The 12,531-nt window shown below is 43.1% G+C and overlaps 1 protein-coding gene across 2 annotated transcripts; it reads left to right on the top strand.

The window, feature by feature from the left end:
• Positions 1 to 2,911: 2,911 nt before the first annotated feature.
• LOC135522860 (translocon-associated protein subunit alpha-like) lies at positions 2,912 to 11,097 on the top strand. Of its 2 annotated transcripts, XM_064949496.1 has the most exons (9): positions 2,912 to 3,264; positions 6,038 to 6,171; positions 6,263 to 6,359; positions 6,698 to 6,960; positions 7,255 to 7,331; positions 7,472 to 7,550; positions 8,585 to 8,678; positions 9,391 to 9,405; positions 9,837 to 11,097. In XM_064949496.1, exons 1-9 carry the CDS (start codon positions 3,195 to 3,197, stop codon positions 9,902 to 9,904), a joined length of 897 nt encoding a protein of 298 aa, XP_064805568.1. In that variant the 5' UTR covers positions 2,912 to 3,194; the 3' UTR covers positions 9,905 to 11,097. The 2 variants fall into 2 exon arrangements, with proteins under 2 accessions (XP_064805568.1, XP_064805569.1); XM_064949497.1 differs by lacking the exon at positions 9,391 to 9,405 and having other exon boundaries at positions 2,916 to 3,264.
• The last annotated feature ends 1,434 nt before the right edge of the window (positions 11,098 to 12,531 follow it).

Below are 12,531 nucleotides of genomic sequence, written 5' to 3'. Positions count from 1 at the left end.
TAGAGAGGGCCGAGGTCAGCGAGAGAGGCCTCAGGCTGGCCAGGGAGAGCCGCCGCCACAAGGACCAGGAGATCCACGACCTGAGAGAGGCCAACTGGGTCCTGGCTCTCACCACCGACAGGCTGAGAAAGGCCTGCCGGGAGAAGGATAGGTGTCTGGTGGATTGCCAGAACAAGCGGAGTAGGACGCCTGGGAGAATGCTACCGTTTGTGGAGGAAGGGGAGAGGAGGTCATTGCTGGGCCATGGAAATAAGGGAGGTGAGGAAAGTAAGGAATGTGCTATGCAACCTCCAAAATCGGTGGAGGAGAAAGGCTGTCTGCATGAGAAGGGGGTGGGTGAGAAGGTGAAGCTCTACAGCAACTCTATAGCAGACTACAGTCTTTACCTACATCTCAAAGGGAGCGGCGGGGATCCGTGCTTTGAGATGCAGCTTCCATTGAGTTCAGAGGGGCCAGGTGTGGCTCAAGTGTGCCTTCTTCTAAGACAACTAGAGACCGAAGTCTACAGTCCGGGTAAGACTGATGCAAGCATGAACCAAACCATCTGGAACTTTGTTGCCAGCCTGGAGAAATTGCATAAAACATTGAAAGGAGGAGAGATAGACGATGAAGTGGAATATGTGATTAAGGATGATCAGAAAGGCTCTCCATGCACTAAAGACAGTATGGAGGAAGAAGCAGAAGAACTTGAGGAGTCTGAATTCATTGAAGAAGACTTTGTTGAGGTCTGTAGGCATATTCATTCATCCATTATCCTTCCCATCATACATTTGAGCAAATGATCCATCTCTCACTACATCTTCTTTCTCCATAGGCTGTTTAAGTGGACGACAGCTGTGAAACATTGTGACTGCAGAAATAACTGTTTTTGAAGACATGCAGAGAAATATGTCTTTCTTGACTCATTCTCCTTTGAACACCATCTTACTTCACTTCCACTTTACAACCTGGGAGTGTACTATAAATGTCAAGTCACACATCTAAATGCCTCTGTGTACTATTTGATAGGAAATGTAATGTATTCATTTGTTTTAAAGAAATATAGGCTTACAAAATGAAGATATCTATCCACTTCCTCTCACAAAAAGTAAATTCAGGTAAATCCCTTCAGATGTGATGATGATGTGTCTACAGTACCAGTCAAAAGTTTGGAAAAACCTACTCATTCAAGGGTTTTTCTTTATTTTTACTAATATCCATATTGTAGAATAATGGTGAAGACGTCAAAACTATGAAATAACACATGGAATCATGTAATAACTAAAAAAGTGTCAAACAAATATCTGAGATTCTTCAAAGTAGCCACCCTTTGCCTTGATGACAACTTTGCACACTCTTGGCATTCTCTCAAACCGCTTCCCCTGGAATGATTTTCCAACAGTCTTGAAGGAGTTCCCACATATGCTGAGCACTTTTCCTTCACTCTGCAGTCCTCAGTCCAACTCCTCCAAAACCATCTCAATTGGGTTGAGGTCGGGTGATTGTGGAGGCCAGGTCATCTGATGCAGCACTCCAGCACTCTCCTTCTTCGTCAAATAACCCTTACACAGCCTGAAGGTGTGTTGGGTCATTGTCCTGTTGAAAAACAAATGATAGTCCCACTAAGCACAAACCAGCCGGGATAGTGTATCACTCAGAAACTTGGTAGCCATGCAGTATGGCTGGTGGCATTGTCATGCTGGAGGGTCATGTCAGGATGAGCATGCAGGAAGGGTACCACATGAGGGAGTAGGATGTCTTCCCTGTAACACACAGCGTTGACAACAAGCTCAGTCCGATATTGCTGTGACACACCGCCCCAGACCATGACGGACCCTCCACCTCCAAATCGATCCCACTTCAGAGTACAGGCCTCGGTGTAACGGTCATTCCTTCGACGATAAACGCGAATCCGACCATCACCCCTGGTGAGACAAAATCACGACTTGTCAGTGAAGAGCACTTTCTGCCAGTCCTGTCTGGTCCAGCGACAGTGCGTTTGTGCCCATAGGCGACATTGTTGCCGGTGATGTCTGGTAAGGACCTGCCTTACAACAGGCCTACAAGCCCTCAGTCCAGCCTCTCTCAGCCGATTGCACACAGTCTGAGCACCGATGGAGGGATTGTGCGTTCCTGGTGTAACTCGGGCAGTTGTTGTTGCCATCCTGTACCTGTTCCGCAGGTGTGATGTTCGGATGTACCGATCCTGTGCAGGTGTTGTTACACGTGGTCTGCCACAGTGAGGACGATCAGCTGTCCGTCCTGTCTCCCTGTAGCGCTGTCTTAGCATCTCAAAGTACAGACATTGCAATTTATTGCCCTGGCCACATCTGCAGTCCGAATGCCTCCTTGCAGCATGCCTAAATCACGTTCACGTAGATGAGCAGGGACCCTAGGCATCTTTCTTTTGGTGTATTTCAGAGTCAGTAGAAAGGCCTCTTTAGTGTCCTAAGTTGTCATAACTGTGACCTTAATTGCCTACCCTCCGTAAGCTGTTAGTGTCTTAACGACCGTTCCACAGATGCATGTTCATTAATTGTTTATGCATGGGAAAGCATGGGAAGCATGGGAAACAGTGTTCAAACCCTTTACAATGAAGATCTATCAACTGTACTGCAGGGATGGAACGTAAGTCGCAGAAAATTGAAGTTGTGGTGGCAGCTGCAGAGAGGTATTTGGGTGTGCGAAACTTGACAGAGTTTTATTTTTTTAACCAGGCAAGTCCGTTAAGAACAAATTCTTATTTACAATGATGGCCTACCCCGGCCAAACCCTAACCCGGACGACGCTGGGCCAATTGTGCACCGACCTATGGGACTCCCAATCCTGACTGATTGTGATACAGCCTGGAATCAAACCAGGGTCTGTTGTGACACCTCCAGCACTGAGATGCATTGCCTTAGACCACTGCGCCACTCGGGTGGTAGTGGTGCCCCATCCTTTCAGGTTGATGGCCTGGGGTAGGACTAAATATATTTAAATAGTGGAATATTTTTGGGGGGTGAGTGTAGTGTTAGATGGTAGGGTATTTGTTTGTTTATTTATTTTTTTCAATAAAATTGTAAGGGAGTTGTACTCGAGTCTAGTAGGTGGCAGTAATGCAACGTTTATTGGATGCCAACCGCCGTTAAACCTAATCGAAGAAGAAGTAGCAGCTCGGCTTCAGGGAATCACTACGTTTCATAGTGAAGGAGGCTTACTGATTTCACATCGAAATGATGACATTTCTACCTAAACTGCTTTTGCTAGTATTACTAGCTTTCCCGGCAACGATTATCATGAAAGGTGAGTATCGAACTGGAATTAGGTTGACTAGCTGAATTGAAATAGCTTTGGCTATTACAGCTAACGTTAGCTTTATGGAAGGCCACTGTCTGACAGTGTCCCATGCGCATTTTGACATATGCAAATATTATTTTCTGCTAGTACGGCATTGTAACTGTCCTTCTCAAATAAGTTTTATCGGTTTCGATACTGGCTACGTGTTTTAGTACCTATTCATTTTAAATGTAATTTAATAGATTCTTGCTCAGTCAAAAGTGGAAGCTACGGTAACTACAGTAGGTAGACTGACGTGTCCTTACCAGCCAGCTTGCTGCTAGCTGTCATTCATGTAGCCAGCTATCTAGGTTTACTAAATAAGTTGCTAATTTGTATCTACACCATCACCTAGTTAAGTTTATTTCTGCTGTGCTGATTGTCTGTTTAATCTAGCTAACTATCTGTACGTGTGCACTTTGGTGGAATGTGTCTAGCTAGTAGTACTAGCTAGCAGTTAACGTTGTCGATAATGAACAAAATTAGAAACGCAACATTTTCAAAGGTTTCAATGAGTTAGTTCATATAAGGCAATAAGTCAATTAAAATACATTAAATTAGGCCATAATCTATGGATTTCACATGGGAATACCGATATGCATCCGCTGGTCACATATACCTTTAAAAAAAAAAGTAGGGAGGGCATGGCTCAGAAAACCAGTCAGTATCTGGTGTGACCACCATTTGCCTCATGCAGCGCGACACACCTCCTTCACTTAGATTTGATCAGGCTGTTTGTGGCCTGTGGAATGTTGTCCCACTTCATTGGCTGTGCTAAGTTACTGGATATTGTTTGGGAACTGGAACACGCGGTCTTAAATGTTGATACAGAGCATCCCAAACATGCTCAATGGGTGACATGTCTGAGTATGCAGGCCATGGAAGAACTGCAACATTTTCAGCTTCCAGGAATTGTGTACAGATCCTTGCGACATGGGGTCCAGCGTTATCATGCTGAAACATGAGGTGATGGCGGCAGATGAATGGCATGACAATGGGCCTCAGGATCTCGTCACGGTATCTCTTTGAATTCAAATTGCCATCGATAAAATGCAATTGTGTTCGTTGTCCATAGCTTATGCCTGCCCATCCAATAACCATATTGCCACCAACGTTCACATCAGCAAACTGCTTTGCCCACGCAACACCATACATGTGATCTGCGGTTGTGAGGCCAGTTGGACGTACTACCAAATTCTCTTAAACGACGGCTACAGCATATGGTAGAGCAATTAACATTACGTTCTCTGGCGACAGGTCTGGTGTACATTCCTGCAGTCAGCATGCCAATTGCACACTCCCTTAACTTGAGACAGCTGTGTCGTTGGGTGACCCAACTGCACATTTTAGTTGCTTTTATTGTCCCTAGCGCAAGGTGCACCCGTGTAATGATTCTGCTGTTTAATGAGCTTCTTGATATGCCACACCTGACAAATGGATGGATTATCTTGGCAAAGGAGAAATGCTCATTAACAGGGATGTAAGTCCATTTGTGCACCAAATTTGAGAGAAATGAGCTTTTTCTGCATTTGTGTTCAGTATTTAAAAAAAAATTAATATTAATAGTCTGATTTAATCAACAAATTGGGTAGTCAGATTAAAAAGGTTAAAGGTACAAGACATTACATATCTGGCTATGTTGACAAAATCACTATATTTCCCATCGAGCCAAGAGGGGAAAGGCTGCCCGTTTTCACAGTTCCAAGACCAGCCAAAAACGTCCAGCTAACCCGGCGCCAATGACGCTGGTGCATCTCCAAACTGAACTTAAGTAGCAATGATATCCTTCGCCAACATTGTCTGACGATACGACAGATGGCTTGAACCAGTCATGACTATTCCACAAACAAATCATTTAAGTTTCTTTGTAAAAATTTAAGTTTCTTTGTCTTATTTACATGATTGTATAACTAGCAAAGGAGTTTTGAAGTTGAGGGTGCAGTATTTATGAAGTTTGGCAATGAGGATGAAAAACTAGCATAGTTCAGCTAGTTTATTCGGGGTAAACAAAATCTGACAGAATATAGCTGGACGCACATGAACACTAGACTAATTCAGGACACGATTATAGTTTTTATGCCCTGATATCAGGATCTGGCAGCAAAGTATTGATTAAATGATTCAGACAGAAACTAATACATCAGATGACAAATATTTGAGAGCGAATCCATATATAAACCCAAAATCAGCTGTATTTGCCAATAGTAAAACTACTCTTAAAACGATGTTTGAGTGAACCTGAATCCAAAAAAAATGTATAGTGAAGTCGCTTCTAGACACTGTAGACTCCTCCTCTTCACCATTCTATGCATAGTCTTCATCTCCTGTCACTCAATTCACATCAAAAACCATGATTTCAACATGGGACAAGCAGCCCTCTATTTTTGTCAAAGCCTGAAAATCGTATCTGTTGTTCTGACATTGTAGCCAGCAGTGTTTTGCTTGAGTGGTTCAACGTTAGAAGCTTGCGATATGAGTCATTTGATAATTCAATGACTTTTGCTAGGCCTAAAACCTGTGACTGTAATAAACACAAGATTTGTTAAACCTCAGTTTTAGTCCCTTGATAAGATATTCACTATGTAGCTAAAGCCCTTGTTGCAGCCATGGTAGGTCTGGTGATGTGAACATAATAATAGGATTCATTTTGACTCAGTGACTTCTCTAACTCAAGTTAGTTTTCACAAAATTTGATTTTGCGAGATTTTATGTTGGATGTATTTCCTTACAATCAATGCAGGGCCATTAGTGGCAGCCCAGGATGCTACTGAGGACGAGGAGGCAGCTGATGAAGATGCTGTGGATGATGTTGACGTGAACGCAGAGGATGAGGATGACGAGGCCGAAGTTGAAGATGATGAAAATACGGAATTGGTAAGAGATTAGGCTACTTTTGTTTGCCTCCCTAGGCTTTTTTTGTGTAAAAATAAATAAACGCAATGTCTCTTTTTTTTGTATATTTTAGACAGAAGAAAAAGAGGAAGAGGAGGAGGAAGCCGTAGGAGGAGATGTGAAAGCCTCCCCCAATGCTGACACCACCATCCTCTTCGTCAAGGGAGATGGTAGGAGTATGGGCACAGACTAGGGCTTGTCTCAACATATCTGCATGTTGAATTTTGCACATAATTTCCTCATGATTGTTTTGAACGGCTTGTTTCCACTTCAATTTTAAGACTGACTTGTATTTGTAGATGGGATTGACTTAGCAAAGATGCTTAGGATATATGTTTCAACCTCATTTGTTGGTGCATTCATTGCACATTACACTGAACAAATGTCTGCTCAATTACTTGAATGAAAAGGAATTCATCTGATTCTGACAAGCCTGTGTGCTTCAAATTCACCTTAAAGCCACTACTCCTACTCTTCTGTTGCTCTTTCTCCTGTCTTTTGCCTTCAGACTTCCCAGCTAACGACATTGTGAAGTTCCTGATGGGCTTCACCAACAAAGGCAGCGACAACTTTATGGTGGAGTCGCTGGACGCATCCTTCCGCTACCCACAGGACTTCCAGTTTTACATCCAGAACTTCACAGCCCTGCAGCTGGGCATAGTGGTGCCTGCCGGGCGCCAGGCCACATTTGAGTACTCTTTCATCCCTGCCGAGCCCATGGGCGGGCGCCCCTTCGGCCTGGTTATCAACCTCAACTACAAGGACAGCAATGTAAGTGGGCCTTGGCTCTTGTCTGTGATTAGTCAGGCGTTCTTGATAGGCAATCATTTGTGAAAAAGACTTATCAAGAATGGTCATGGGTGTTGTTTTTCAGTTTCCTTTTTCTTGGCAAGTGTTGAGATATAACATAGCTGTGAAGCTTCTTTCATTCATTTTATATAGTGGTGTGTGGCTGAAGTCTTTCCTTTGCTTGTTAGGTTGCACTTTCATATGAAATGGGGAAAGATGAACGATAGTTCACTAGCTGGAGGTGATATCTGAGCCTCTCCCTTGTGCCTCTCTCAGGGTAACTTGTTCCAGGATGCTGTGTTCAACCAGACAGTGACCATCACCGAGAGAGAGGACGGACTGGATGGAGAGACGTAAGTGAGACTAGATGGGCTAGCCCTGTGTTGGAAGACTTTCAGAAGGGCTAAATGAAACCACTCTATTGGGGATGGCTGCCAAACAAACAGCCGCCACACCACGTGTCTTAACTCCTCTCTGTCTTCTGTATCTCTAGGATCTTCATGTATGTGTTCCTGTCTGGTTTGGGTCTGCTGGTGGTGGTAGGCCTTCATCAGCTGCTAGAGTCCAGGAAGGTAAAGCTACAAAGCCGACGCCACTGAATGCAGAAGAATAATTAATAAAAGCTGTGCTATGTAACTTTTTGGGTGACCTGACCAAATTCAGATAGAAGTTAGTTGTAGTTCTGTCATTCTCATTGAAAGCAGGTCTAAGAAGCGGTAGATCTGTTGTATGTGCGCTTTTTCTATGCTTCCCATTCTTAAGTTTTGTTTTTGCGTCTTCTTCTTTCTCTTTTGAACACCAGCTGAAAATACACAATATTTTTGGTTATGGACAATGTATGGTTTAGATGGTACAATGATTCTCAACTCTATACTTGCTTTTTTTGTCACGAACTGGAATTCCTTGAACTATTAGAATTTTAGCTACCATGAAGTTGCGGAGCGATTTCTGCGTAGTGCAACTTTTAAGCATATTTTTCCTTTGAGTTTGCTTTCCTCGTTTTTCCGAGAGTGAAACGAAGACCGAAAGATATGTACTTTCGATAGCTTTGCTGAAGCAATGCACCATGACCTGATTTACATAGAATATTGGTAGATGAGCAGTCCAGAGAGAGAGGAATTAGGAGATGCCTCTTCACATTCAACAATGGGATTCTCCCAGTTCAGATGATTGTCAGTTGATGAGTCAATGTCCTTTTTTCAGGTTGAACACAGTGAGCGTCAGAAAAGGATTCGAGCTAGTACCACTACTTTTCTGAGGAACATGGAGGTAGATAGGGAAAGAGGCTGGTTCGGTGTTAGCTATTTAGTTGAAAAGCAAGAATGAGGGCAAAATGTATGTATGCTCCACCATCACTACTACTAGGAAATGAATGAAAGTATAAGGACTAGGGGAACAATATTGAAAAGGGTGTGGAAGATGTGTTTCAATGTTGTATTGAGAAAGTTAGTGTAACCCACACTAGAACATTTCAGAAGACTGAGGGGGATAAAGAGTTAATAAGACAATGTTAGGGTTTTGATTATGTAGAAGTCTAGTGAAAGTATAAGTTTTGTGGCTTCCTCGGCGGTTCGGTCACTCTTGTGTTCTCCCCCACCCCGTGCAGAGGAGGCGGCCAGCTGCCAAGGTGGAGATGGGCACTTCTAGCCACAACGATGTGGACATGAGCTGGATTCCCCAGGAGACCCTTAACCAGATCAGTAAGTCCTCACCACTCACTCATTCAACATTATGCTAGCTAGTAGCCACAGGGGAGCTAACTGTTTTATGCTAGCCATTAGCCATAGGGGAGCAAGCAGTTTGTTAGCCATTAGCCACAGGACATTATGCTAGCTAGTAACCATAGGGGAGCAAGCTGTTTATGCTAGCCATTAGCCACAGGTCATTATGCTAGCTAGTAACCATAGGGGAGCAAGCTGTTTATGCTAGCCATTAGCCACAGGTCATTATGCTAGCTAGTAACCATAGGGGAGCAAGCTGTTTATGCTAGCCATTAGCCACCGGGGTGCCAGCACCTTCAACAGCTGAGCCTCGGTTACAGTGTAAAGTGAAATATATGGGTATATCTTAGATTGGGCTGCATGGAAAAACATGTTTTGAAGCTACAGTGTCAAATGAAATGCTTTTAAGGTGACTGAAGTGTAAGCACATCCTAGCTGCTATGCCCTGTCCTTGCTGTGGTCCTCTTTCTATAGCCTACATGCTCCTCTATTGTGAAATCCCCTCTAGTTCACCAACTGCTGTCAGCTTTGTAACGTTGCAATGTTTCCATAGATGCCTGTTGTCAACTTTGGGGATATTTAACTTTTCTAGAATTCTCTCTGTTTGGCTGGTGTTTCAAAACTACCTGTTCTCTCTCTGGGCATGGGTTCATTCTCTTTTCTCTCTCTCCCTCTTTCCTTGCGTCTTCAGTGCAGAGTCGGCGAGGTGAGGCTTCCCTTTCTATCAGGAGTGAGCGGTAGTAGTTTAGCTAAATGTTAAGTTGTAGTCCTAAAGAACGCATCTTTTCGACTCAACAGTGAATTAAATTAGCATATTCAGAAGCACTGATATCTCAATCATTGATTCATGTTATTCTCTGTTGTAGCATCTATGGTCAGTCAATTGGCTATGGTCACTGACGTCAGTCCCTAGAGACACTCCTCATAGGTCTGAAAGGGTCAATTTGATATAGACCTCATCGCCATATTTGCCTATGTGGAGTTTCTACCATAACTCATCCAATTCTTACAGATCTACAAGCTGCTAGGTGTTGATTGTAGAATGTGCCTATGCAAAAAGAATCTGATGCAAAGAGTGACATCTAAAAAGGACACCACCTGCAAACCTTCCCTAAACCTCTCCTGTCGTTTCCCCAGACAAGGCTTCCCCCAGACGATCTCCCCGCAAGCGGACACAGAAGCGCTCTGCTGGTTCGGACGAGTGATGGGCCCTCACCGCCCAGTTCTGCCAGTCGCGCCTGACGCAGCCATAGCGCCAAACTTGTCAGCCGGGGAGAGGCAACAGCCTTCTCTCACCACAAAATCTCTTCACAAGAGGCCGGTTTCTACCGCTAAACTAGACAATAAATACCAAACGGACCTATTTTTATTTTGTTGAGGCGTTATCACAGGTATTGTGATGAAGAAATGGTTTTGAGTAGGTTTTTGTGAAGATTAAAGTCCTGAAAGATGGAGGGGATATTAGAGCTAGGTAAATGATAGTGGGGGATGATACACTTCGTGTTTTTCTTTTAGGTAATTTTTCGGTTGTGACTGTCTTTCATTTTTTTAACCTGTGGATATCTTTTTGAGGCAGAATAGTTTGTTTTTGGTATCCCAGAGAGCCATGATTACACACACCTTGTCTGTAAAAAATATATATATAATGTTTTGCACTGGTTAATATCTACACATTTGTGTTTCTGTCACATTGTTCTCTGCTGCTTTGTGGATGGCCGGCTTTGAATCTTGTCATTTGAAGCGCACTGCAATGTTCGGCCATCTTTCACGGCTTGGATGATTCGGTAAGACATGAGGACATGGTAAACAGTCTTATTTTGTCCTCGATGTGCCTGTAAAAAAAAATTTTTAAAAACAAACATGTTTTGTGTCATTTACTGTAAAATTGCATTCTTTATATTCCAAGGCTTGATTTATTTCATCTACACCTATGAATTAAGTATTTAATTTTTAAATCTGAGGATCTGAGTACAGCACTGGTGTGTGTGTGTGTGTGTGTGTGTGTGTATACTGATGAGTGCCCTGCAATGCTAATTTAGTTTCTTGACTTGTCTGGGATAATTACTTGTGAGTTTTACAGGCACAGTACATTTACTACTGTACCACAAGGCCGCCCCATTTCATAAACTTCTGAGAGGGGCTTTGGACTAACGGTTTGGCCCCCCCCCCCCCCAAACCATCTTTCTGTTGTGTTATTCATGTCTCTTTTTAATTACCATTTAAGAATAGATGGATCCCAAATTATTTTTTCCCCCTCTGTATATGAACTTGTAATGAAAGCATATTGTAGCAACAAACAAAAAAAAAAACATTTTTACGGCGCAGTGTGAATGTGTTCATTTTGGACACTGGTGCAGCTTGATGTAGAAAACAGAAAATTAAAGTGGAGATGTATGTGCTATGTCTTTATTTACTGCAGTGTGAACTAATACATATTTTGTCTTCACTCTTGCTGAACACTCAATGAATTCATTAAGTAATTGATTTGTGTATAATGGGTAGAGCAATAACCGCACAGCCCGGGATTAAAACAAACAGCACTGTGCAGAAATTGCATTTAGTCAAACATAACCTTTTTAAAAGCTAAATGCAATATTTGTGCATTGTAGTTTGTTTGAATCCTGGGCCAGTATCTACAAACCATCTCAGAGTAGGAGTACTGATCTAGGATCTGACCAAATAAACTTATTCATTATTATCCTTAGAGATACACTACATGACCAAAAGCATGTGGACACCTGCTCGTCGAACATCTCATTTCAAAATCATGGGCATTAATATGGAGTTGGTCGCCTCTTTACTGCTATAACAGCCTCCACTCTTCTGGGAAGGCTTTCCACTAGATGTTGGAACATTACTGCTGTAACAGCCTCCACTCTTCTGGGAAGGCTTTCCACTAGATGTTGGAACAGTGTTGAGGGGACTTATGTCCCTTCAGCCACGAGCCTTAGTGAGGTCGGGCACTGATGTTGGTGTGCCAATTCATCCCAAAGTTGTTCGATGGGGTTGAAGTCAGGGCCATTTAAGTTCTTCCACACCATTACTATTGAAAGTCAACTTTGGGTATGAAAAACGGTGCCACCTCTTTCTACACAAATTTTCTAACACAAATGGGGTTTCATTCTGGTCATGACTGAAATATCTAGTTTGTCAGCTAACGGTGCGTTCAATACAACTGGGAAAACTAATTCAAATCAAGACGTCAATAATCTTCAGGTCGGAAAGTCGGGAGCTCTCGAAAGAAGACAACGTTTCCAACTTAGTATTCCGAGTTGGAACAAAAATGTTCCCGTATATTTTTTTTATTTTTTTTGCGTTCCCAGTTGTTTTGAACGCACTGAAGTCGGAGTCGTTGATTTCCGAGTTCCCAGTAGTTTTGAGCTCAGCATAAACTAGCCACTGTAGCTAGCCAGTAACGCCTCCAGTAGCCCTGTGGATATCCCTTCAAATTAGTGGATACTGCTATTTCAGGCACACCCGTTGCTGACGGGTGTGTAAAATTGAGCACACAGACATGCAATCTCCATAGACAAACATTGGCAGTAGAAAGGCCTTACTGAAGAGCTCAGTGACTTTCAACGGTGAACAAGTCAGTTCGTCAACTTTCCGTCCTGCTAGAACTGCCCCGGTCAGCTGTAAATGCTGTTATTGTGACATGGAAATGTCTAGAAGCAACAACGGCTCAGCCACACAAGCTCACAGAATGGGACTGCAGAGTTCTGAAGCGCGTAGCATGTAAAAAATAATCTGTCCTCGGTTGCAACACTCACTGCCTCTGGAAGTCAGCACAAGAACTGTTTGTCGGCCGAGCAGCCGCACACAAGCCTAAGAT

This window comes from Oncorhynchus masou, chromosome 30, assembly GCF_036934945.1.
Source record: "Oncorhynchus masou masou isolate Uvic2021 chromosome 30, UVic_Omas_1.1, whole genome shotgun sequence".
Taxonomy (NCBI): Eukaryota; Metazoa; Chordata; class Actinopteri; order Salmoniformes; family Salmonidae; genus Oncorhynchus; species Oncorhynchus masou.
The sequence above is the reverse complement of the archived record's forward strand: the minus strand, read 5'-3'. Positions and strand labels throughout refer to the sequence as shown.